The 26,504-nt window shown below is 37.8% G+C and overlaps 2 protein-coding genes and 1 pseudogene across 4 annotated transcripts; 2 read left to right on the top strand and 1 right to left on the bottom strand.

Annotated features, from left to right (window-relative positions):
• Positions 1-1,607: 1,607 nt before the first annotated feature.
• Positions 1,608-13,992, top strand: LOC113097600 (RAC-gamma serine/threonine-protein kinase-like; annotated as a pseudogene).
• A 657-nt stretch (positions 13,993-14,649) lies between these two features.
• LOC113097599 (putative tRNA pseudouridine synthase Pus10) lies at positions 14,650-21,314 on the bottom strand. Of its 3 annotated transcripts, none has more exons than XM_026262862.1 (18): positions 21,197-21,314; positions 19,730-19,856; positions 19,416-19,628; positions 19,247-19,333; positions 19,028-19,062; positions 18,837-18,948; positions 18,701-18,762; positions 18,431-18,476; positions 18,271-18,335; positions 18,105-18,190; positions 17,612-17,737; positions 17,138-17,194; positions 16,930-17,006; positions 15,724-15,779; positions 15,513-15,630; positions 15,289-15,431; positions 14,929-15,028; positions 14,650-14,831 (listed from the first exon to the last, which is right to left on the bottom strand). In XM_026262862.1, the coding sequence occupies exons 1-18, from the start codon at positions 21,220-21,222 to the stop codon at positions 14,793-14,795; spliced, it is 1,575 nt and encodes a 524-aa protein (XP_026118647.1). In that variant the 5' UTR covers positions 21,223-21,314; the 3' UTR covers positions 14,650-14,792. The 3 variants fall into 3 exon arrangements, with proteins under 3 accessions (XP_026118647.1, XP_026118648.1, XP_026118649.1); XM_026262863.1 differs by lacking the exon at positions 21,197-21,314 and adding an exon at positions 20,976-21,190 and having other exon boundaries at positions 19,730-19,859; XM_026262864.1 differs by lacking the exon at positions 21,197-21,314 and adding an exon at positions 20,976-21,190.
• LOC113097598 (T-complex protein 1 subunit delta) lies at positions 21,285-25,846 on the top strand. Its single transcript, XM_026262861.1, has 13 exons — positions 21,285-21,557; positions 22,102-22,154; positions 22,254-22,343; positions 22,741-22,849; positions 23,147-23,411; positions 23,518-23,650; positions 23,754-23,893; positions 24,016-24,112; positions 24,195-24,305; positions 24,467-24,597; positions 25,175-25,409; positions 25,492-25,605; positions 25,707-25,846. Exons 1-13 carry the CDS (start codon positions 21,449-21,451, stop codon positions 25,719-25,721), a joined length of 1,602 nt encoding a protein of 533 aa, XP_026118646.1. The 5' UTR covers positions 21,285-21,448; the 3' UTR covers positions 25,722-25,846.
• The last annotated feature ends 658 nt before the right edge of the window (positions 25,847-26,504 follow it).

The following is a 26,504-nucleotide window of genomic DNA, read 5'->3' as shown; positions in this document are numbered from 1 at the left end:
ATGTATTTTAATGTAAACTTACAAATAATAATAATAATGTGGAGTAATTTAACAATTAATAATATTTTTTATATAAATGTATTTATTAAAACGTGTATTTGTCACGTTTTATTATGAAGGTTGCAGGTGGTCTCCCTCTAGTGTTCAAAACATAAAACTGAATGTGAAGTCCTTATAAACTATGCACTTCACGTGTAGTCCAATCAAAAGATGCATGGAACAAGTTTATGAAAATAATTCCCCAAATTTGTGACTTTGATAGTCTAGAGGTTCAAAGAGTATTTTGAGTCTTGGTAGTAGCCTGCTATTATTTTTGTGTCCTTTGTTTTGTGCATAGCATTTCTGCATTCATTAAATTAGACAAACGGCCCCAAATCCTCAATCTGTCCCGGGACAGAGGCGGGGAAACTCACTGCAGCTGGTGCTTTTATTATCATTTGACGCATATTAAGTGATTTTGGTGCTGTATGTAAATTGATGAGGCCTCTTCTCGGTCGGTGGGAGGTCCATTAAGCATTTATCATTCATATGTAGCGAGACCAACAAAAGCCTGGGAGCGACAAAGCCAGGAAGAGGAGGAGGATGGGGGGACCGTCCGGTAAAAACGGGTCCCGGCTGTGACGACGAGAGGGTTCCTCCTCCCCCGTCCCACTGGCAGCGACTGAATGGCTGGGGCTGGAGACGAAATTACGAAGCCTACCATTGCGAAGGTCCAGCTCATTGATATTAATAAACGCAGGATGACGTTGCACGCCGATCTCCCAATGACAAGACTTAGATTATGAATATTAATTAGCTACGGCAGACATTGTTTGGAAACCCTCAATGGGATTAAATAAATACATAAAACAACACACACACACACACACATACATATATATATATATATATATATATATATATATATATATATATATATATATATATATATATATATATATATATATATATATATATATGTATATATATTAATAAGCCTTACAGTAATAAAGTTTATATCCATGGGTAACAAAAAAGAAAAAAGTGTATATTATAGAATTATTAATATTCTTCTGTCTCCAAACATTTATTTTTGTGTTTATCTATTTTTTCTCTTAGATTGTGCAGTATAACTTTTGTATATTTCTTTTATATTTATATCATTTTTTTATATGAAAAAATATTATTCATATTAAATGTATTTATATTTTTCATTATATGTGTCTCTGGAGTCTTAACAATACATTGTATGGGTTAAAATTATCGAAATTTCCTTTATGCCAAAAATCAATAGAATATTAAGTAAATTATGTTCCATGAAAATATCTGTTCCTACCGTAAATCTATCAAAACTTATTTTTTTTTATTAGTAATATGCATCGCTAAGAACTTTATTTGGACAACTTTTCAGGTGATTTCTCAATATTTAGATTTTTTTCTGCACTCTCAGATTCCTGATTTTCAAATAGTTGTATCTCAGCCAGATATTGTCCGATCCTAACCATACATCAATGCAAAGCTTATTTATTCAATCTGAATTCAAAAAACGCAGAAGGTTTATCTTATGAATATTAATGAGCTCCCACTGACGTCTCTCGCTTACCTTCCAATGACGACGCTCGCCTCATTAAAATTAAGAAAGGGGCTTCGTCGTAGTAGGCTTCGGGAAATTCTCGTGCTGGAGACGGGGTGCGCCGTCAAAGCGCTCTCTGCATCGGGTTACGCCATCATTCATCCAGGGTCATTCGGTTCAGCGGGGTAACGGAGATGATGGCCACATCACGGGCGCGCGTGCCTCCGTGCTCCTCATGACCGACCGGCGGCGGCGGCAGCAGCAGCGTGCGGGTTTGGGTTTGTTTTACACCGGGCTGGCGTGGATCCGATCCCACCGTCTGGTGGAGCGTCTGCCAGGTAACGTACTGCGTGCCTCGCGTTGTTTATTTTCGCTCCATCAGCGAGCAGCATCACGGACGAGGCCGAGCATCCGCTCCGGAGCATCACTGTCCTCCGCCGCCGGGTGCATGATGCTCCTCGGCCTTGTCCGTGATGCTGCTGGACATAACAAGCGCTTATGTAGCTACACACCGAGCGCTATTTTAATAGAAATGTACATTATAAACACATTCAACCCAAATCCTGCGTGGTATTATTGATGCGCGTGCACCATTTCCCGCATTTCGGACAAACAGAAAACAAGAGGCGCGTGCAATTCACATCCTCTGGTCTTAATTCATGCATGTGTGTTTGTATTGTTTGTTATCACAGCCGTGTTTTTGAACAAACATTAATTAATGTTCACATGTTCGTGGCGCGCTGTCAGTGCGCTTTATGTATTTATGATGATAGTGATGGATTATATAACAGCAGCTCTATATGACACAAAAGCCGCTGCTTCATTGTGGTTATTGTGATCTGTCATGTTAATTGCTGTCACATCCGTGTGTGTGTGTGTGTGTGTGTGTGTGTGATGCCCATCCGTGTCCGCCATTGTTTTTGTTGACATTGGTTTGGGTGGCTTCTGTTGTTCAGACATCTCGTTTTTTCTAACGAAGGGAATTGTGCGTCTTTTTATTCGACGTGTGTCAAAATGAGCCTCTTTTGTAAAGAATATGTTTTTGATTTCTGAATTTAAAATCATTTTGATGTTTTCTTCACTTGAAGTCAAAAAGGTCTTTGTTTTGAAACCGCAATATAGGCTAATATTTAATTAATAATATTTTATTACAATTTCTTTAAAAAATAAGTTATTTCGTTTTACATTTTTATTTATATTTAATAAAAACAAAATCTGTGTGGTGTTATCAATGTGCAGGAAGCCGTTTGATTCCAAGATGATGCTAAAATATATATTAAAAAATGATAATTAAGTGAAATATTTGTGTCCAACGATGTAAGATTCTAAGACTGAATCGTAGCATAGTTTTCATTCTTAGATGATTCTTGACTGAAAGTGAGGTCTACTTTTTGTAAAATTCTGATTCTATTAGAATTCAAATTCTAATTCGATTCTATGTTGCTGTTTTCTTTCTCCAGTGTTCTAATATTAATTTCATCACTCTAGGGTTCAGCAGCCGATTCTAAGACGGTTCTAAGATTAAAATATTCTATTGTTCATAGGGTTCTAAGATTCCTTGTAAAATTCTAATTTCTTAAGTTCATTCTCCAATGGTCTTAAGACTCTTATGTTGTTTTAGGTTCTTCTTAGATTGATTGTAGGAATCCAAGATTGGTTCTAAGATTGGTTCTGAGGCTGTAAAGGTGATTTGTGAGATTTTAAGGTTGACTTGAAATCAATTCTAAAATGATACTAAAATAATATTTTAAGAATTGTCAGGTTGATTAACAAGGTATACATTTTAAATGATATTATTCTGAAGATGTAAGATTCTAAGCGTGAATCATTATTATTAGTCAAGTTGAATGTGAGTTCTGTTTGTTTACTGTAAAATTCATATTTGAGTAGGATACATTTTTTTATTTTAGTATTATTTAAGAGTTTATACTGCGATGATTCCTAGACTTGATTTATTAAGGGGCTCTACAGGACGTTTTTTTATCATATTTGAAGAGGTTCCCGTGCTGTTTCTAATGCCATGGGGTTGTTTGATATGTTGATTCTGAGCTGGTTCTAAGATTATGTGGTTCTAAGATGAATTCCAAGGTTCTAAAGCCTCATCGTAATCTTCAGCTTCAGCATCCAGTGTGAGAGAGAGGAAGAGACGCAATCCGGAAGGGGCCGGAAATGTTTCCGTGCTCTTAACAATGACTTTATTTCTCATGAAAGTGTGTGTGTGTGTGTGGGAGAAGCGGAAGAGAATGACCCGTGTGTGTGTGTGTGTGTGTTTTCTCTCCTTTGTTGTTTCCTTCCAGGCTGAGTCACCACTGGAGTGTTTGAAGGGTGAAAGTGAAGGAGGAGGCTGAGACGTTACATCACAACGTGACCGAGAAAGTGAGAGGAAGAGTGTGAGAGAACTGAGAGCGGAGCGAGGGAACAGGACCAAACCGCCAGCACTGGACTGACCCTTGAACTCTGACCTCGGAGCCAACATGAACGACCAGAACGTAGTGAAAGAGGGATGGGTGCAGAAGAGAGGTGAGAAACAACAGCACTGAGATCCTGATGTACTAATGAGTGTGTTTTAATGTATTGATTGGGAGTATTGCATGTTTTAATGTTTTTCTGTGTGCTTGATGGTGTGGGGGTTTGCAGGTGAATACATTAAGAACTGGAGGCCACGGTACTTCCTGTTAAAGACAGACGGGTCGTTTATTGGATATAAAGAGAAGCCGCAAGATGCAGATCTGGCTTATCCACTCAACAACTTCTCTGTGGCCAGTGAGTCTCTTTCTTTCATTTTAAACAGGGTTATTGTAGGGAACTATAAAAAAAAAAAAAAAAAAAATTTAATAAAACTAAACCAAGATGGGGAAAAAAATTAAAATACAATTAATTAATACCTTCATAAAATGAAACCAAAATGAAAGAAATGCGTGACAAACTATAAATAAAACTATTAAAAAAATTAAGGAAAAAAAAAGCACAATTTTTTATTTTATTTTTATAAAACTAAAACAAGATGGAAAGAAATAAACTTAAAATACAATAAATTAACTAAATAAAGCCATATAAATGAATTTCAATTAAAATAAATGTCACAAAAAATAAATTGAATAAAACTAAAGTTGAAAAAAAAACATGAAAAGTAAAATAAACTTAAATTGCAATATATTAACTAAATAAAGCCCTATAAGTGAAGTACGATTTAAATAAATTTCACAAAAAAATAAGTTGTATAAAATGAAACCAAAATGAAAAAATGCACTGCAAACTTCAAATAAAACAAATTAAATGAAAACCAAAATGAAACTTATTTAAGCTATTTGCCACAATAACATACTGATTTTCATTTAGTTTAACATTATGCACTAAAATTTGAGCTGATAGATAAACATTAATAAAGAAAACTACGAAAATTCAATAGCAAAAATATAAAAAATTAAACTTCAAAACTTTAATAGTATCTCAGTGATACTAAAATAACGCTTTATAATGACACATTATTATACTGTGGGGGAAAAATATGTAAATATTTACTTCTAGTGTATGTTTTCTGTCAGAATAAAAGAAACAATGTGTGATGAACCTCAAGATTTTCCACAAATGTTTTGAGATTTTTGTTTATTGGCCCTGCACTTTTTTTAAACGTCTGAATGATATGAGTGTGTCGTGTTCTTGGCAAACCCATCAGATCAGTTCCATGACTCACTTCATTCAAAGCAAACTGGTTTAATTTGAGCGTCACGTGCTGACGTCATCATCATGATTCTGCCGCTGTCATGTGAGAAGCAACATCTTTAATTCACAAGCATGAGTTATATTTTTCAACATGCATCCTCCTCCTCATTGGTCAGAGTGCCAGCTGATGAAGACGGAGAGACCCAAGCCCAACACCTTCATCATCAGGTGTCTGCAGTGGACCACTGTGATCGAGCGCACCTTTCACGTGGACACGCCTGACGAGAGGTACCTCACGCCCCAATCAAATCAAGTTTTACATCCACTAACAGCCCTAGTAAAAATCTAAGTATGACCTGAAATACTTCAAAAAACAAGTAAGCACATTTTATTGGATTGTACTGCTTTTAATGTAAACAGACAACGGTGTGTTTAACTGTTTTATTTCAAATGTATCACCTGGATGTATTTTAGAATTTTTGTAGCCCTTAATAATTTCATAATAATTTATCCCGAGATCGCCATTAAAATGATTAAAAAGTGAATAAATAATAATATTATTAATTAAAAAACTGGTTATTTTTAACATTAGGCTACATCTTTCCCCTCACTTCTTTTCTTAATAGTCATTACTAGATCAATGATCACAATATAGCTATTTTTCATTTGACCTTTATTGTTATAAATAAGAACCGATGCAAACAATTTAAGAAAGAAACAAGTGTATTACGTACTTCTTTCATTTTTCATCTAAACATAAGCATTCAAGTAAGAAAAACAAATATTGAAATGTAAAAATCACTTGAGTGTGTCTATAAAAAATAAACTGATTATTAAAATTCCAAACGCAGTTCGAATTATTTCCTCTTTTCTTTTTTTGATCACTGTTAAGCAGATCGACAATAGTCTTAAACACATGCAACGTTTTGCTCAGAAAACGTACAAATAAAGATACTTTTAGATGTTTAATTACTATTTGGAGCACTGGGATCACTAGATAAGGGCTTCTTGAACTAATGTTTGCGAAAATCTCACATTTGGATAAAATCAACATTTAAAAAAATTGTTTTTTGCCCGCAGCTCAGAATTAGCCAGGGTGCATTACTACTCATTTTGCCAGCACTTTTTTGCCGGGCCAATATATCGCTCTATCACAACTGATTGCACTTTTGGTAACCAGGGATGAGTGGGTCGAGGCCATTCAGATGGTGGCAGACAAGCTGGCCAAACAGGAAGAGGAAGGAATCCTGTGTAGCCCCCATCTCTCAGATCGAAAACGTCAACGAGGAAGAGATGGACACGTCGACTAGTCATCACAAACGAAAGGTAGAGCCCGAGCCAGAGAGCCGGATCGACGGGGTTTAATGCACAGGTGCTCATTCTGACCTCTCTCTCTTGTTTGACAGACAATGAATGACTTTGACTATCTGAAGCTGCTCGGGAAAGGCACATTTGGGAAAGTGATTCTGGTGCGAGAGAAAGCCAGCGGCACATATTATGCAATGAAGATCCTGAAAAAGGAGGTTATTGTTGCCAAGGTACGAGAAGTGATTCTCTTGATAACGGAGTGAACTGAGAAACGCTGGGCGTCAGCCGTGATGAACTCCTCTCTGTCTCTGTCTCTTTCAGGATGAAGTTGCTCACACGCTCACCGAGAGCAGAGTCCTGAAGAACACTAGGCATCCCTTTCTAACTGTGAGGGATGGCACGGCAATTTTAGTTTTGTTTCCTGTATTTAAAAAAGAAAAGGGCAATTTTGAATGGTTTGTTCTCTTTCCTGCAGTCACTGAAGTACTCGTTTCAGACGAAGGATCGTTTATGTTTTGTTATGGAGTATGTGAATGGAGGAGAGGTAAAATAAAACTATCTTTTGAAGGTGTCTTGACCTTAAAACATTCGAATGAACTTTCAAACATCTAACTACTTACAAAATGCCTTTTTTTTTCAGATATTGAACAAATTTTGCAAACCATTTCTTTTTTCTTTTTTTTTACACTTTTTTTTTTCCCGCCAAACATTTTAAACTTGTTTAAATTCCCCTCCAACATTCTAAGAACCTTCTTTTTGAAAACCTTTTGAACTTTCTTGCTTTCCTTTGAATCATTTACAAACTGGCTTTCAGACGGTCTTTTCAAATTTAGATTTAAATTTCTAAACGTCCACATTTTTACAACTTTTGTTCTTTCCTACAAACGTTGAAACGTGTGAAATGTGCTTTTGATCTCCTAACCTTCTTTTGAACTCTCATTTAAACCTTAATTCGAAATTTCTCTCGAACCTTTGTCCTTAAAATTTCACATTTCTTTCCTCCTTTCAAACTTCCTCTTCCAAACTTTCTATTTTTCAAACACTTTCTTTCCAGCATCAGATTTTTCTTTCTTTAAAGCTTCCCAATCCTTCTGTCATGTTTTATTTCAGTTTCTTTCTCAGTGTATGTGAGTGTGCTGCACATTTGGATTTCTGACTTCTGAATATTCCTCTTTTTTTAATTATTGCAGCTGTTCTTTCATTTGTCGAGAGAGCGCGTATTTTCGGAGGACAGAACCCGTTTCTACGGCGCTGAGATCGTTTCTGCGTTGGATTACTTGCACTCTGCGAAAATAGTTTACCGTGACCTGAAGGTGAAAACACAGAGCACACAGACCAATATCAACATTTTCATCCTATGATCCTCAGTTATTTTCACCATTATCAGATGTGTCTGTGATTGGTGTGTGTTCTTCCAGCTGGAAAACCTGATGTTGGATAAGGACGGTCACATAAAGATCACTGATTTCGGCCTGTGTAAGGAGGGCATCACAGACACGGCCACCATGAAAACGTTCTGCGGGACCCCCGAGTATCTGGCCCCTGAGGTACGGGATGTTTGCTCTCTTTAAACGCAGCACAGGAAACACACATGCTGGGTTCAGTTTAATACAGATGACTGTTTAATCTGGAACAGGGTCACACTTTAGCTAGCGTCCGCACACAAACAGCAGGCTGTACACAAGACTGAGCAGCTCATGGGTAAAAATAGAGTGAACAGAGTCAGACAGTGACCCGCTGGCCGTTTAAGCAATTTTAATAATCAAATACAGTGCAGCATGTATAATCAACAGCATGTGGATGCTGTAAGGCTGATGTCATGATCATAACTGTATGATGGAATCATAAGCCAGGCTGTTTTTCCATCATTGGACTCATTTATCCAGGCTGCATCTACTGATGCTTCAATAATGACTGAAGCAAGCAAATGACTGGTTTTGAGAGAGAATATAACTGTTTCCGGATCAGCCATCAGGTATCTGAGGATAACAATAATCAGCTGTTGGAGATTGATCATGGATCAGATATTTTTCGATCAGGTATTGAAGGATAATGTCATTATTGATGAAGAATTGGAGGTGGTTTGTGATCAGTTATGGAGAATGTGAGATTTTGATTGATTATTAAGGTTCTTGCACATGGAGTCCAAAATTTCTGTATGCATTTATTAGGTTTTTTTTTTCATATTCATCATCCTTTCCTAACAAAATGCTTGCTACGGATGTGAAAACGCAGAAAATCGAACCTGATCCGAATTTTTTTTGTGACGGACAAAAGTTGCGGAGGCAGTGATTTGACACAACGGGAGGGTTTCTTCTTTTTTTTTTTTTTTTTACGTGCAAAAATTTCATATGATATTTCGGACTCTCTGTGATGCATTAGAGACTAATAGAATTATTAATTAATTGGGAGATATTTTTGTGATTTTTGATAGGATATTGGATGTTAATATAAATATTAAGGAGGTTATTCATGTGATTTTGTTTGATTATTAGACGCTAATATAATTGATGTGGAAGTGGATAATATAAATATGATTTTGGATCGGTTATTGGAGACTAATATAGCTGTTAATGAAGAATTGGAGGATATTTATGTGATTTGGATTGATTATTAGCGACTAATATAATTATAGTGACAATGTGATGTGATTGTTCATCACGTATGTTATTGGGTGTACATTAGTTGGAGGTGTAATTATAATGATTTATTGCTGTGACTCTTGATAAAGCTGTGCAGGCGAGTGATGTATTGATTATTGATCAGGCGTTTGAGAATGATAAGTGTTGTAGTTGTAGTTGTATCGGCGTGCTCTGTGCTTTTATTGATCAGGTGTTGGAGGACAATGATTACGGGAGAGCGGTGGACTGGTGGGGTCTAGGAGTCGTTATGTATGAGATGATGTGTGGACGCCTTCCTTTTTATAATCAGGTATGACTCCCTTTAAACGCTAACAACACAATAATAAACAGCTCATCTGGAGGCTTTTTAAGGCTGCATTCATTTGATCTAAAATACAGTCAAATCTATAATATTGTGAAATAGTATTACAGTTTAAACCAAATGTTTTCTATTTGAATATACATTAACGTATAATTTATTCCTGTGATCAAAGCTGTATTTTCAGCATCATTTCTCCAGTCTTCAGTGTCACATGATTCTTCAGAAATCACTCTAATATGCTGATTTGCTGTAATACTTTTTTGAGTACTCCCTGATAAAATTAGCTAAGTTTCTTCACTGTCTTCAGGACCATGAGAAGCTGTTTGAACTGATTCTGATGGAGGAGATCAAGTTTCCCAGAACCCTCTCTGCAGATGCCAAGTCTTTACTGTCTGGATTACTCATCAAAGACCCCAACCAGAGGTCAGTGTGTGAATGTGTGTGAAAGCCTTTCTGGGTGTGTTTGTTCCTGCTGACGTCATTTCAGTGTGAGAACACCAGATTAAAACTGACTGTGAATCATGTAATGAACATTAATCAGCGGTTTATTCCCTGAAGGCTCGGAGGAGGCCCGGACGATGCAAAGGAGATCATGGGACACAGTTTCTTCGCTATGCTGGACTGGCAGGACGTCTATGACAAAAAGGTATGAGTGTACTTACAATGGGGGCGAGACGTTTATGAGCTCGAAAGCAGAACGTAACACTATCGTTCTGGGGTCAGTGGGAATTATTTGAAAGAAATGAATACTTTTATTCATCAAGGATGCATTAAATTGATCATAAGTGACCATGGCAGTTATAATGTTACATGAGATTTCGGTTTCTGTCGTATTTTCTGTTCCTCGGAGCATCCTGAAAATAAAAATAGATCACAGTTTCTCCAAAAATATGAATTGGCACATCAACACTGATAATAATCAAAATGTTTCTCGATCATCAAATCATTGTATTAGAGCAGGGCTCTCAAAATGGCTTTAAAACTAAAGTCAAATTTTGTACTCGAATATTATCTATATTCAAATTTAAAAGGCATCATTAAGATTTGGTTACTCTCTTGAGGCCACAAGAGGGCGCATCCAGGAAAATATTACTAATACACGTTTCTTTAGCAATAAAATAACAAGTTTACCTTTTAATGTTTAAGTTAATGTTTCTAAATCATATATAATCAAGCTACTTAAACACTTACATGCATGATGCTGTTATAGTTTCTATGTGTAGTTTAATACAAAGGACTGAAAACCAATAACAAATAGTACTTTTTCATTTAAAAACATGATGCGAAGTTGACCGTGCATGAATTTACACGTCTTTCTAAACATGCAGCTCTTTTGTGTGAGACGCGAGTGCAACGCTGATAGATGTCCATCTAGAAAATGCCATAAATATGCGTTCTGTGTGAACGGCTTGGTTTCAGTTTTAATGTTAACAACATTGATGCTCTCTTTTTCCGCACTGTTTTAAATGAACAAGATCCAGTGGCTTCAAGTATTAAAATGCAATCACACCAACATCATCATCGCATCTTGTGCACCATTCATTATGCTGCCTGACGCACACCTAAAATTCAGTTTTACTGTATTTTGATCACACGAATGTAGCCTTGGTGAGCAGAAGAAATTTCTTTCAAAACATTTTAATAAACCACCAGCCCCTTGAATGTATTTTTGTTAAAGCAGATTTGATTTGTACATGATTGTGTATAATAAGCTGCTCTCTCTCTGGTCCAGCTGGTCCCACCGTTCATGCCGCAGGTCTCGTCTGAGACGGACACCAGGTATTTCGACGAGGAGTTCACGGCGCAGACCATCACCATCACCCCTCCAGAGAAGTGTGAGTGCTCTCTCTCTCTCTCTCTCTCTCTCTCTCTCTCTCTCTGTGTGTGTGAAGACGGGCTCCTCGTGCCACAGGAACAGGAAGTTCCCATCGGTACACAATGTAAAAAAGGCATGGATGATTTTCCGTCTCTGTGTAGCGTAATGTTTCCCTCTCTTCCTCCTCCACAGACGACGAGGACGGGATGGACTCGGCCGATAGCGAACGCAGACCACATTTCCCACAATTCTCGTATTCGGCTAGCGGGCGGGAGTGATGTCATCGAATAACGGCCTTTAAGGAGCCTCGTGCAGTCATGCTAGAAAGAGCCCCCCCCCCTCCTCTGTTTAATTACCGATAGTCATAGCAAGTGGTTTTTTTGTTACTTTCTCTCCATTTTTTTGTGGGACTTAAAAGGGGTTTTGCACAGTTGGGTGAGACTTGAGCTGGTCGACCCACATTAAAAAGTCTCGTACACTTTCAGCTTGTCGTTTACAGATCGTGGACAGTGTTTTTCGGGAGGAGGGGGTATGATTGAACAGTATTGGTGAAGACCTGGAACATTTTGTTTTTTGGTTTTTGTTGAGCACTCTTTTAACAGAGCCGTTGTGGGGAACAAACCAAAAATGTTGCCTTATGTGTGTGGATCTCATCAGACAGACCTGTTCCTGTGGGGCTCACGAATTTCATTTTGTTCTTGCATTTTTAGCACACACACACACACACATCCTTTTTTTCGTGCTTTCGGTAACAGATGAAAACGGAGAAAGGGGAAAATGGACTCTAGTGTTAATAATATCTGTGTTTCTCTTTTAGTTTTATCCTCACGCTCTGATATGAAGGTTTTCGTTCAAAAACACAACCAAACAACAAACTGCCGTTACTGTAAAGGTCTCTCAGGCAATTCAGAGCACAAGTGTGAATCTCACGAAACACGCCAAGAACACGTCTGTGTCGTATTTCACTGCAAATCCATAAAGAAAATAAATCATATTTTGCATGAGGAACATGGAGCATATTTTTAATATCTTTAGATGTTTTGTACTGCAACAGTTTCATCACCAACAAAACTCTCATCACTGCAAATACAGAAATATGTAATAATAATTCTTATCATATAAAATATTATAAAAACATTTGGTAACACTTTACAATATGGTTTTATTTGTTTAAATCAATGCACAACAGTAGTTAACATGAACTAACAAAGAATAACTGTTAAACAGTATTAATTAATCCTAATTTTAGCATTAACCAGTGCATTTTTAATTAACAAATGATTTTTGTTCACATTAGTTAATGCACTGTGAACTAACATTACATTTTTAATTAACTGACAAAAAATTATGAAATGTTGTAAAAATATTTTGCACACCGTTAGTTGGTAAATTAACTAAAGTTCACAAATGAAAGCTTGTTAAGTGTTACCAGTATGTACATGTCATTGGTATTTGTTGTTCTGACTTTGAAATAAATCAAAAAGTATTTTTATCATATATATATATATGCAAAGTAAAACCTTTGGATTAATTATAGTAGTAATTAATTACAACTTTTTTGTGCATTATGATAATTAACATTTCTGGCCATTTTGTCAATGTGCAAAAATCTAAATAGCCCCTATTTTATTTTATTGTTTACTAAATTCAAATTTCTTGGTGGGAAATACGACCTGCGCATGTTTTCGTGAGATTCAGCCACAAATCTATCCACCGCTGTGGTGAGACCCGCCCAGATCTGAAGCCCTCGCCTCTGACACGCTTTCTAAAGCTCTCCAGGACAGACGGGTGAAGACTGGTGCTGGGCGGCGCTCATCTTCACTGTACAGAGCTCCAGGTGTGTGTGTCTCTCAGCAGCACAGAGAGAGACCAGCAACCCCTGACCCTCACTTCTCAACACACACGCTGGACTGTTCCTCAAGATGTAAATACTAACCTCTCGCTCTCTTTTTACCATTGCTGTTACATCACCTTTATTCTTTTTATTTTTGCATAAAGAAGTTATGATCCTGTCTTGACAGCTGTGGAAATCTAATGGATGTGTGATGTTTGGAGTCAATACCAAGACAGATCACAGACTCATTATATGTGCAACTGAGCCATGCAATAGCAGTGTGAATGACCCCTGACCTTTGACCCCCAGCCCTCCTGTGTGTGTGGTGTACATATGCAATGCCTTCTGTTTGTTACGCGTCACGGCCCGAGTGACTAAAGTGAAAAAATATGAATTGAAAAAAGTGACCGAATCATTGGAGGAACGTGTATCATGTGGGTGTTTGCATGGAGACGGCTTGCTATGGTTTCAATCCCATCCTGTTTGTATCTGATCCAGTGAACGGTTCTTCATAGCGAATGATAGGAGTGTGTGTGTGACTGTTCGTTAAACTTTCAGTTATTTTCACACGCTGCAAGGCATTCGGTCGGACAACAGGAAATCCTCAGTGGATTTTCTACATTTTGTTTTTTGTTTCAGCGTATTTTTGTACTATAGATGTAATTTGGTTGTATTTATTTTCATATGTTGGGATGAAGGACGCTGTCGGCTGCGTTTATTAAGTGCTCTCTCTCCCTCATTATTTTTTTATACCTTTCCTTTAGTCTTTGGCCTGTTTTGTTTTCATACCAAAACATTAGAGCAGGTGCCCCGTAGAGGACTTGCATTGCCATTTGGTAGTATTTATTTTAAGTTATATTAAAATGTTCAAATTTCTCAGTGGCTCTGTGTGGTATTTTCTAGATTAAAGTTGTGATGTAATATTCTTCTTTTATATATATATATATATATATATATATATATATATATATATATATATATATATATATATATATATATAAATATATTTATTTATTAGCACTTATATATCTTTGCTCTTTTGTTGTTTTTTGATTGGTTCCATTTGGATAAAAGCGTCTGCTAAATGTAAATAATATATATACATATATATATATATAATTATATAATAAAACATGTAATATAAAAATTTTATATATGTAATTATATATGATAGATTTTTATATATATATATATATATATATATATATATATATATACTTTATATATTTATTACATTTATGTATATGTATTTTTTTTATATTAATTATATAATATAAAAGTTTGCACTAAAAATAACAAGTAAAATTTTGAAGCTGCAAGGGTCTATGAATGCACTTTTATATGTTAAATATAAATGAAGCCACAATATATGCCTTAATATGTTTTTGTTTATATTTTATTATAACTATAATATCATTATATATGTAGGATTTAACCTAAAACTTACAAAAATGTAATCTGAAATAAATCCTTAAACCAGCAAAATAAACCAGCTAGTCTGTTACTAGAGGAACATGACATTAAAAAGAAAAACAAAATTAGGCTGTTTTATTAAAGAAAATGCATTCAGTGCCATTTGCTTGAATTCAACCAATCAACAGTCAAACTAACGAAGAACTGTATGACAGGAATATATAGTCCTGACATACATGAAACTATTCTCGAAATCCCAAATGTCAATCCGGAATAGCAGGAGGCCAGTCGATGTCGACAGACTGAAACACACAGACAGAAAGATCAAATCTTTGAGAGCTACCAAACTTATCATGCAGCCAAAGCAGTTCTTGATATTAAATATGAACTAAAACACACCTCGACGTCCAGCTCCAGAATATCAGCGTCCGTTTTCATGAGGTCGCAGAGGTTGGGTTTCGTGCGGCCGAAGTCTCCGTGCACAAACTCTTTAATGTAACTGCAGCGTTTTGCAAGTGAAGGGAAACCAATGCAACAATTTCCACAAGAATATATGAAGCAGCACCACTGTTTTCAGCATTTATAATAATAAAACATCTTTCTTGAGCAGCAAATCAGTACATGAGAATGATTTCTGAAGATCATGTGATACTTAAGACTGGAGGAATGATGCTGAAAATACAGCTTTGATCAAAGGAAGAAAATACATTCTACAATTCACACAAAAACCAGACATTTTCCTGTATTTTGTAAGGATACGTGCCGGCCTGTGTGCACAGCTTTAGGGTGAAGTGGTGTTGGTCCAGGTAAATGGTGCTCATGGAGTGGATGAGTCTCTGTCGGACAGCCAGCGGCCGGCGATGAAGGACTCTCAGTGGAGTCTTCTGAGCGATCCTCAGATCCTAAACACACACACACACACAGTCTTCAGCACGTCTCTTCTCATGCGTCCAGCTCAAACAGGTCAGAAAGTTCAGCAACACCTTGATATTTGCGAGGAATTCCAGATCAGGGCTGTCGATGGCCTTCTCCGTCCAGATGAGGGCGCTGTAGGTTTTCGTCTTCTCCTCTTCACCCTCTTTCATGCGGCTTGTTGCATCTCTGGAGATACCAACACATGCCTCAAAAAGCAGTTTCTTACATAGATCTTTCACAATAAATAGATATTTTTACTTATATGCAACACACACACACCTGGTAACGATCTGTAGGTCTCGTACTCTAATTTTATCAGACGACTGGTTGATTGTCTGTGGGACAGAAGACAACAGGAGCCAAAGTTCACATGAGCAGCTTTGTGGTTTCAATATATTTTTGTGAGCATGCGACTGAAATTAAAGAAATGGTTAGCCTGAAAAGAACATTTGCTAAAACTTTACTCACCCTCAGGCCGGCATTAATGCATTTTAAATTTAAAGGGGTCATTGCATGCCCATTTTCCACAAGTTGATATGATTGGTAAGGGTCTTAATGAAAAGTCTATCACATACTTTGGATAAACTTTCTCAATGGTAGTGTAAAACAACACCCTTTTTACCTTGTGAAAATCATGTTCACACCAAGCCATTTCTGTGCATGTCTCTTTAAATGCTAATGAGCTCTGCTGACCCCGCCCCTCTCTTCCTGGGTGACCAGCTGTTCTCTGAGAGGCTGTAAACTTAAGCTGCATAACTTGCTAACTAGCATATTATGAGGAAAGGCAATTTGCAAAGATTAACAAAAAAAAAATCCTTTTTCTCACTTCTTCTGGGATCACAAATGATTCAGGCGAAAATATGAGAAAGGGGATATTATTTATAGGGATTAAAACAATCCCCGAGTGGGGTTTTATCGTTATAGGGTGGCTGTGTACACACAACGCCAAAACACATTTATGTTCAAACAACATGTTAAAGTAATTTTTGCATCCTTCTGGCCAAAATACAAGTCTGTGATCCATAAAAAGTCTAAAAAGTATATCTGTTCTCCTCTCACATCAAAATCTACCAACATTACTTGTTTAGAATAGTTTCAACCTGTGCTTGATCTGTGCATATTTCTCTCTTGATTCAGACCAAGCGAAAGGCTGGAGAAAGCAATATTATGGACAGAGGACTCATATTTTAGCCAGAAGCAATGGTTTGAAGTTAAAAACATTAATGATGGATTTGTTTCCTACAAACATGCAGCTTTTCACTTCCCTGAGGACTGAAGTTGTGTGGATTACTTGTGGATTTTTGTGATGTTTTTATCAACTGTTTGGACTTTCATTCTGACGGCACCCATTCACTGCTGAGCATCCATTGATGAGCAAGTGGTGCAATGCTACATTTTCAATAGAAACAAACTCATCTACATCTTGGATGGCCTGAGGGCGAGTACACTTCCAGCACATTTTTATTTTTGGGTAAACGTTTGCACCTCCTGTAGATGTTTGATTTCAGTTCTGCTGAATTTGGTTCGATGGGGGTTCAGCAGCTCCACAGCGAACGGTCGACCTGAGAAACCACAAAAACAACACATACATTACGACTTTTACATGACCACATCAACACAAACCTTGATTCTGTAAAATACAGGAAACAGAAGCAATTACGTGTGGAAATACACAGATTCTGTTGTGTTTTACCATTTCCCAGAGTCCTCACGTCCACATCCTCCCGTCCTGAAGATGAGAAGTTAAAACCTACATGGAAGAGACACGTAAATTACAATTAAATTACATTAACAGTGACTTGCTGCCACCTACTGGTGGCTTTCATTTCACATTTAAAATATGTTACTACTATTTAAGTAATTTGAAATAACAGTATTCAATGTTTTGTGTTTAATATACCACAGACTCAAAAGATAAATAGAAAAAAATCCCTTTATATAAGGCAAACCTGCTCATAAAATGTAAAAATAAATTTAAACTTACTGGGGGGAAAAAAAGTCATTTCTATCCATGTGATCTGATCACCACCCATAATATGAAGAATATCAAAAACTCTAGGAGCCATTTATCAAACAGCAGTCCTTAAGGTACCAGCACTATAACACACTCAGCAAAATATCATGTAATTATAGTTACCAATAAAATCACCCACACACAGATGCTTACCGTCAGCTCTGAAGGAAGACAGGAGAGGAGCAGCGATCAGCTCCTCCACCGATCCGTCCATCCGTCTCTCTCCATCGATCACCCACGGCGTCTGCGGCAGCTCCCGCGAAAACTTATTATACCGACCTGCAGAGACAAGTTCAGAAGATGTTTAGAAAGACATTACTTTTATTCAGCAAGGATGCATTCAATTAATCTCACGTCAGACATTTATAAGGTATCAAGAGACCTACATTTATAAATAAATGCTGTTCTTTTGAACTTTCTAATCATTAAAGAATCCTTTATTCTAATCAAAAAGAAGCACAACTGTATTCAGCATTGATAATAATGCTTCCTGAGCAGCAGATCAGCACATTAGACTGATTAATTAAGGATCATGTGACACTGAAGACTGATGTAACATTTTAACATATATTCACATATAAAACAGCTATTTTAAATTGCAATATTATTTCACAATAAATATACATAGTAGCTTTTTTGGCCATACCTGCTATGAAAACAGATGTGTGGAGACATGTGGTGTCCAGTGCTGTACATCTAGTGTTTGCTTTCTTTGGTGGACATGGGTAATGCCTGCACACAATAAATCACACACTGAAAGGGAACGCTCAAAAACTCAGGTCTCATGTGAGCAGGAAACTGAAAACACACACCTGCTAAACTTCTCTTCGGAGATCTTCTCCAGAGCTTTGACCACCGCCATCCTGGTGAAGATGGACTGAGAGACAAAGAGGAACGCAGCTACACTACTTTCATATTCAAAGCGGTCTCACGTGATTTTGAAGACTAGAAACACAACATGGGAACACATACCGCTTTGTTTTTGGTGGGTTTGAAACAGTCTGGACATGCATTTGCTCTGTACAAAGAAAGAAAGACGCATCTGTGTTGAACAGGAAGTGACATCATATGGAATCATTCTACATAATTGCAAGACCAGTAAATTCAAATTCATGCATTAAGCAAACATTGGAATGCAAAACTTCTTAAATGCTCCACTTTCAACAAAAATTTTAGTATCGTCTGCCACAAAAGTTATAGAAAAATGATTACACAAACACTTCCTGTCATTGACCCACGTACAGGAAATGACAGTCCTCCTGTGTTTCTGGATGTATAAATCCGACGCTCACTTCACATGGACTCTGTGGATCACAGAACCAAGAGATTCAATAACAGAATCGTTCAGAAAGTCAGAGTCAATGTGAGAAGCACTAACATTGGCCACGACAGCAGCTCCCAGTTCCTGTCCGATCTTTCCCTGTACAGCCCACTTGAATGCGTCCTTCACCTGGATGACATCCTCTTTACCCAAACACATGCTCTTCTCCCTGGAAACACAGCATTATGGGACTTCATATGGATGCTGCCGCCGCTAGGGATGATGGGAGATGTGTGCTGCTTACGTACCTGACTTCTTTTTTGACATGCAACCAGCAGGAATGCTGTAGATATGTACAGAGAAACACATTTTCAAGCATAAAATAAAAACAGAGCCATGCATCTTGAAAAATAGACTAATATTACTTTATTTGATGATCCTGAGTACAAAAATATAGTTCAATCATGTTTTACATTTTTCATAAATTTTTGTGTAGAAGTGTGATGTGCTTCAGCAAATAGACTCACCTCTCTGACGGACATTTGAGCGGGAAGAGAAACTGTCAGCACCAGACTGTCAAACTCGTACTGTTGTTTTTTCACAGCATCTGATACCTGCAGGTAATTAAATTCATAAACTATGTTCACACAGCAGCAGAATACAGATCAGTCTGATAAAACGAAAAAATAAAAACACCTGTTTGGCAAAGGTGGGATCACAGAAGTCCTGCAGGACTCCTAAGCAGACAGGACAAATGTCTGAGTCCGTCTGCGCTGCTGTGACAGAATCCTCATCCGTTCTCATGCGTTTGTTCGGCGGGGCGTCACTGGTTCTCTCCTCACCAGAGGCATCATGGGACTCAGGGCTGTTTTCCTCACTGATGAAGGCCAGAAGCTCCTTGTGTAAGTCCTACAAATGGGAATGTTCATTACTGACACATACACACACAATGATGCAGCTATATCACACAAAACCTGGTGATTTGCAGGAAACGGTTGGACGTGAGAGACCTGGGAGGATCGTCTGTAAGCAGAGCTGCTTCCCACACAGCAGAAGCGCAGAACGCATCTCACACAGCAGCCGGCGCACAACAGCTTTCTGACGATGGGCCTGTCCTTCTCTTTGAGGGACAGCATACTGCTGAAAAAACAAGAGAATGAAGGCAAAATATAGCATTAAATGTTATGCAAATTTGTCCTAAATAAATTTATCCTTACAACATTTAAAGTTAACGACAAAAAAATTTGGATTAGTTCACAAGATGCAAAACCAAAGACAGAGTCTCAAAATGTGTAATAACGCATTATGCCAATTTAAAAAAGAATATTTTTAATAAATATATGTTAGTTTGTTGTTTTCATGAGAATCATAGTTTCACAAAGTCTGAGCATGCTTCAGACTAAAACATATCATTAAATATAATGCAATGTGTCTTAAATAAATGTAACAGTGTTTACTGATGTGATGAATAGTTCATATAGGATGCTAAACTGAAAACACAACCTCTGTTTTTCATTTTATTATGCCAACTAAAATCTAATACTTTTTCAATCTATAAAAAATAATTTTGTATTTCCATGCAACTTACTTATGTTTCATGAAAATGTGAACATATGTATCTGTTGTTAATTACGGACAACTTTTTAATGAGAATCATATTTTTAAAAAATTGTAGTTGTGTGGCAAACATAAATTGCATACCTTTAATATACAATTAAATCTTATAAAATGCCATAACATTTACAAATATTATGTTATTATTATCATCATTTATTCTGAAAAACACTCCAAACATGTACAATGCATTTCGTTTAATTTGCAACAATGCATGTTGTTTAAATCTCAAGAACTCTAAAAGGATTTATATAAGTTGTTTTTATTTGTAATGATTGAGTCTGTCTAACACTTTGCTCAACTACATGCCATTTATGCTTTTTTGCGTTATTATTATTTTCATTAAAGCAAACTATTATCTAGTATTTCCGTGAATTCACATCAGTGATGCTTTAATTATATTGTGCAGATTCGCTAATGCATAAAAAGAAGAAGAAGAAGCCCAGAGATGGAGACAGATAAACATAACATCATCATCAGATAAGAAAAGGACAAAATATTTTGGATTTCCATGAAACGATGTCTATAACAGGACATCATCAGAGCTACATCAGTTTATGACACAATATTTATATAAGAAACAGAAACGGCAGCTGTATTATTGAATGAACGGGCTTTAAACATGCTCATCGTCCAGCTTACCTTCACTAGATCGCTTCAGTGCTTCAGTCAAAGCTCAGTGAAAGAGATAGAGACACACGTGTGTTTATGAACACAGCTCACTGTCTAAAACTAACTTTATATTGAACCAATTGTACAGAACCTGCACAGATTTCTATTTTATAAATAATCGAACAAAACATAAAACAATGACATATATGTATAAACGGGTGTTCTTGACCCACTATAAAACATTTCCTTACACTGAAACTGCATTCACGCTGGGCATGTTTTAAGACACCCCCTAAACGTCATCCTCACGCGCCGCACTGTCACGCTCGGGGTCCTTTCTCTGCTCGCGTCGCCACCGGTGGATCTGGAAGGTTCTGCTTCGGATTTCCGAGCCGAGCGTTATCTGAACCCATCCGAACCGCACAGACCGCCCTCAGACACCGGAGAGCGTCCATCTCATCCTGTGATTTCTGCGGAACGAAACAATATAAATATCATCCATCATGCCTGAAGCGTTGTCGTCTGCAAACGGGTCTAAAAACAAAGGAGGCGCGTATGTGGACCGCGACAAACCCGCCCAGATCCGCTTCAGCAACATCAACGCCGGGAAAGGTGAGGGATTAAAGAGATTTAATATTCAGAAATATTCATAATATTCAGATTGAAGCTGTGAGGAGCAGTCACAGGGGTTTATTTCAGTGTATTTCTGCAGCTCATGACATGTAGTGGAGGTACGAGTCAATAGAAATCCTCTATTCGCATTACAAACATGACCGCGATGCACACATTTGTCTCGTTTCTGCAAACACGGCAGTGTTAGATGAGGAAAATGAAGCTGTGTTCCTCATAATCTCAATGCACACTCACTTGTGTCCTTATAAGGCGTGGTCTTCTTTATGACAACACAGGCATGAACACACACAAAAAGGCTTAAATAAAGTAAAAGTATTCAAAAATATTTTAAGAAAAGATCATCCCACAACATAATTTTTTTAATAGTATCTTAATATCAGAAATTAAATTATTTAAAAATTTTTTAAAAACGTTTATATATGATTTATTTCATATTTAAATAGATTGTGTATATGTGTGTTTGTATTTTTTATGGCAGCAGGTGTAATGATTTATGATTGGTAATTTTTCTTTTGTTTGACAGCTGTCGCAGATGCCATTCGAACAAGTCTGGGCCCTAAGGGCATGGATAAAATGGTTTGTTTTTTATGATTACCTGATATAAATCTTATTTATGAAAGTTCGTTGCTTAACTTGACTTGGTTGCATGTCTGTGAATATATTTATTCTCTGCAGATTCAGGATGGAAAGGGTGACGTTACCATCACTAATGATGGGGCCACGATCCTCAAACAGATGCAGGTGCTGCATCCAGCGGCTAAAATGGTAAAGCATTGATTCTGAGATGTTATTCTTTATTAACATAACCTGAAGATGCTAAACAAAAATGAATATTGTTTAGATTTCCTGAATTTGAATTGGTTTCTTCATAGCTGGACTTGTCTGTTTAATTGCATGTGCATTATGAATCTTTGTTTTACCTCTTTAATTTGATTCACATATTTAATAAATAAAAGTTCTCAGTGCAAGTTAACAATGTTGTTGTTACATTACTGAAACATAAAAGGCAGAAGTCAGCAATGAGAGCAGTGCAGCACATCAAGAAGAAAAAAAATCTGAATGGAATCAAACCCAAGAATTGAATCAGATTGAGAGATTTCAAATGATTCCCAGCCCTAGTGAATGTCTGGAGTATTATGGGATGTTTCTGTGTGTGTTTCAGATGGTGGAGCTGTCTAAAGCTCAGGATATCGAGGCTGGTGATGGCACTACATCAGTGGTGGTGATTGCTGGAGCTCTTCTTGATGCCTGTGCTAAACTGCTACAGAGAGGTAAGCTTTAGTAACATTACATCTTTATGCAACATGGGGGGTAGTGTTTCCCCCCAAAATGAAATTCTGTCATCAATTGCTAAACCTCCACTTGTTTCAAACATTTAAGTTTCTTTCTTCTGTTAAACACAGAAGTAGACCATGTTGGTGGTTGAACAGTTGATGGTAGCCATATATATATATATATATATATATATATGTGTGTGTGTATATGTGTATAATTCTTCATTTGTCATAGGGATGTTTATTTGTGCCTACAGATTCAGCACGATCTTTCCTCTCTGTTTTTCCTGCCAGGAATCCACCCGACCATCATTTCCGAGTCCTTCCAGAAGGCTGTAGATAAAGGTGTGGAGGTCCTGACGTCCATCAGTCAGCCGGTGCAGCTCAGTGACCGAGAGACTCTTCTGAACAGCGCCACCACCTCGCTCTGCTCTAAGGTGGTGTCCCAGTACTCCAGCCTGCTCGCACCCATGAGTGTCGACGCCGTCATGAAGGTCATCGACCCCGCCACCGCCACCAGCGTAGATCTCCGCGACATCCGCATCGTCAAGAAACTCGGGTGAGACGCAGGATAGAACTGAAATATCGCTCAGTCAGTTGTTAGACCGCAGAAATCAGTAGTTTCTCTTTGCAAAGCAAATTCATTGCTGTGTTTGTGTTTGCAGAGGGACCATTGATGACTGTGAGCTGGTGGAGGGTCTGGTGTTGACTCAGAGTGTGGTGAACACTGGAGTGTCCCGTGTGGAGAAGGCCAAAATCGGCCTCATCCAGTTCTGCCTGTCCCCTCCCAAAACTGATGTATGTGACCATGCTTCAAACTCATATATATATAAGCAGCCATTTGTGTTGAAGACTCAAGTCGTTGTGTTAATGGGTTTGTGTGATGCTTCTGTCGGGACAGATGGACAACCAGATTGTGGTGTCGGACTACGCTCAGATGGACCGTGTGCTCCGTGAGGAGAGAGCTTACATCCTCAATCTGGTCAAACAGATTAAGAAAGCCGGCTGCACTATGTTGCTCATCCAGAAATCCATCCTGAGGTACAAAATCACCACAAAGCACCATCACACAGTCACTAATTTAAAATTGTTAAACTGCATAACTATTGTCATGTATAACATTTTATCGAAGGTTTTCATGGTGTTTGTGATGGCTCTTTCAGAGATGCTCTGAGTGACCTGGCCCTTCACTTCCTGAATAAGATGAAGATCATGGTGGTTAAAGACATTGAGAGGGAGGACATTGAATTCATCTGCAAGGTATATCCATGAAACAATTAAATGTTTTTTTTACACATTTAAAACAGTCTTTAAAACAAGTTTTTGTCTTCTGTCCCATCAGACTCTTGGCACCAAACCTATAGCTCATATTGACCAGTTCACTCCAGAGATGCTGGGAACAGCAGAGCTCGCTGAAGAGGTTAACCTGGACGGATCTGGCAAACTAGTGAAGGTAACCTACATGCATCTCCAGCTGAACAGCTGTTTTGTTTTTCTCATGCATACTTGACATTGTTTGATTAAGCATTTCTTTATAGACCGATACTTCAGATGCATGTGGTGTTATTCTGTCTGTGCCGGGTGATGACAGCAGTGTTTGATTGGTGTTTGTAGATCACAGGCTGTGTAAATCCAGGAAAGACGGTCAGTATTGTCGTCCGTGGTTCCAACAAACTGGTGATTGAGGAGGCCGAGCGATCCATCCACGACGCCCTCTGCGTCATCCGCTGTCTGGTCAAGAAGAGGTAACACAGATGTCGAGACTCCAGTGATTTTATAGAGTTTCAACAGAAAAATAAATATTATTAATCATATTCTGAACAAATTGTATCTGATGTTTGACTATTTCCAGCTTTGGCATGATTTGGTAACTAGCATTAAAGAAATAATTCAGCCAAAAATGAACATTTCCAGTTTTTTCATGGGAGCATATTAGGAGAAATGCAGCATTCCATCACTTGCTCACCAATGGGTGCCGTCAGAATGGGAGTCCCAACAGTTGATAAACACATTTAAATAATCCACACCACTCCAGTCCATCAATTAATGTATTGTGAAGCAAAGAAGCAAATCCACTTTAAACTGATGTTTCCAGCTAAAACAGGAGTCTCTATCTATAATGCTTTCTCAAGTGGAAAAAGAAGTCTGGTCTGAATCAGGAGAGAAATATGTACAGGTCAAGAACCATTCTAAGTAAATATGTGGGATTATTTTGATGTGAAGACCACAGTGATTGATTGGCCATCAGCGATTGTTTTTGGGTGAAACCTTGGCGTCAGTAGAAGCTGTTTGCTAACTCATCCTCTTCCTGTGCGTCTGCAGGGCTCTGATCGCCGGCGGTGGGGCTCCAGAGATTGAGCTGGCGCTGAAGTTAGCAGAATATGCCCGCAGTCTGGCTGGCATGGAGGCGTACTGTGTGCGTGCGTACGCCGATGCCCTCGAGATCATTCCCTCAACTCTGGCAGAGAACGCTGGTCTTAATCCCATCTCTACTGTGACGGAGCTGCGCAACAGACACGCACAGGGAGAGAAAACAGCCGGGATTAACGTCCGCAAGGTGTGACTTTCAACCATTAGTTTTCAACAGTGCTGCTTTCTGACAAACTCCTCCAATTTTAACGTGTCTTTTGGTCTCTCAGGGTGGGATCTCTAATATCCTGGAGGAGCTGGTAGTTCAGCCTTTGCTGGTCTCCATCAGCGCACTCACCCTCTCCACTGAAACGGTCCGCAGCGTCCTCAAGATCGATGATCTCGTGAGTGATTTGCAAAGTCTAATGAGTATTTAAAGGACCCTAAAATAAGTACCTATGTTGACTGCAAATGCACAAGCATTAATGACTCGTCTCCTCTGCAGGTGAACACACGATAAAGTGAATGTGATTAGTGAAGGAAGATCCAACCCCATGCTAGCACCCCCGATAAGACCAACTGATCTGTCCTGTGTGTTGCTGTTACCTGGAATAATTTAATAAAACGTTGTTTTTGACACAGTTACTCTTGACTCTTCTTGTTATTTGGCTTTGATATACGTGGTCCATGTAGTCATTCATTTACATGGTGGTTATCGTGGTCAGTGTATTACTGCATGTCAGTAAGTTTAATCTTGTTAGTTTAATCGTCTTATCTGATCAGAGGCAGGACTCTGCTCTACGGCTCGAGAAAGTCTGAAATCTAATGATTCGCACTTGGATAAAGTTTTAGCCTTCAAAGGTTTAGAGATTAAGTTAATGAAAATTATTTATGAACAATATTTTATATTTAAGATTCAATATTTGAACTCTACTTGCTAGAAAATCGAATCCATAAAACTAAAGTTGTGTTCCAAAAATATGAGCATTCAGTAAGATTTTGTTTGGGCGCAGTATCAACTTTTCCCCATTAGATTCTAGCAAAACTCTGCAGGTGCACACAGTGTGGCTGGGTTTGTGATTTGCAGTAGAGTTTTTCTCTTTTCAAATGTTACAAGAACAAATGCACAGCCACAAACTATTTTTGTTTTGTTTTATGACACTACACTATACAAACCTCACTCTGACACACATAACACAATTATAGCTGCATTATTTATCCAATTGCCAAATATGCAGAAACTGCAATAAAGAGAACTTTTGCTTTATAGGCCAAACCTTAATTTTTTTTTTTTTTGTTACAG

Source organism: Carassius auratus, unplaced genomic scaffold (genome assembly GCF_003368295.1).
Source record: "Carassius auratus strain Wakin unplaced genomic scaffold, ASM336829v1 scaf_tig00216332, whole genome shotgun sequence".
NCBI lineage: Eukaryota > Metazoa > Chordata > Actinopteri > Cypriniformes > Cyprinidae > Carassius > Carassius auratus.
This window is presented reverse-complemented; position numbering and strand designations above follow the sequence as displayed.

What these genes read in the sequence shown, in the direction of transcription:
- LOC113097599 (XM_026262862.1), bottom strand. Translation starts at nt 21,222, where the DNA reads ATGCCCAGCGTGAATGCAGTTTCAGT. An exon ending in CACATCTGTTTTCATAGCAG is followed by an intron (nt 17,738 to 18,104) that starts GTATGGCCAAAA and finishes TTGTCTCTGCAG; the next exon opens with GTCGGTATAATAAGTTTTCG. An exon ending in CGTGAGGACTCTGGGAAATG is followed by an intron (nt 17,007 to 17,137) that starts GTAAAACACAAC and finishes GTGGTTTCTCAG; the next exon opens with GTCGACCGTTCGCTGTGGAG.
- LOC113097598 (XM_026262861.1), top strand. Translation starts at nt 21,449, where the DNA reads ATGCCTGAAGCGTTGTCGTCTGCAAACGGGTCTAAAAACAAAGGAGGC. An exon ending in ACATTGAATTCATCTGCAAG is followed by an intron (nt 24,113 to 24,194) that starts GTATATCCATGA and finishes CTGTCCCATCAG; the next exon opens with ACTCTTGGCACCAAACCTAT. An exon ending in GATCTGGCAAACTAGTGAAG is followed by an intron (nt 24,306 to 24,466) that starts GTAACCTACATG and finishes TGGTGTTTGTAG; the next exon opens with ATCACAGGCTGTGTAAATCC.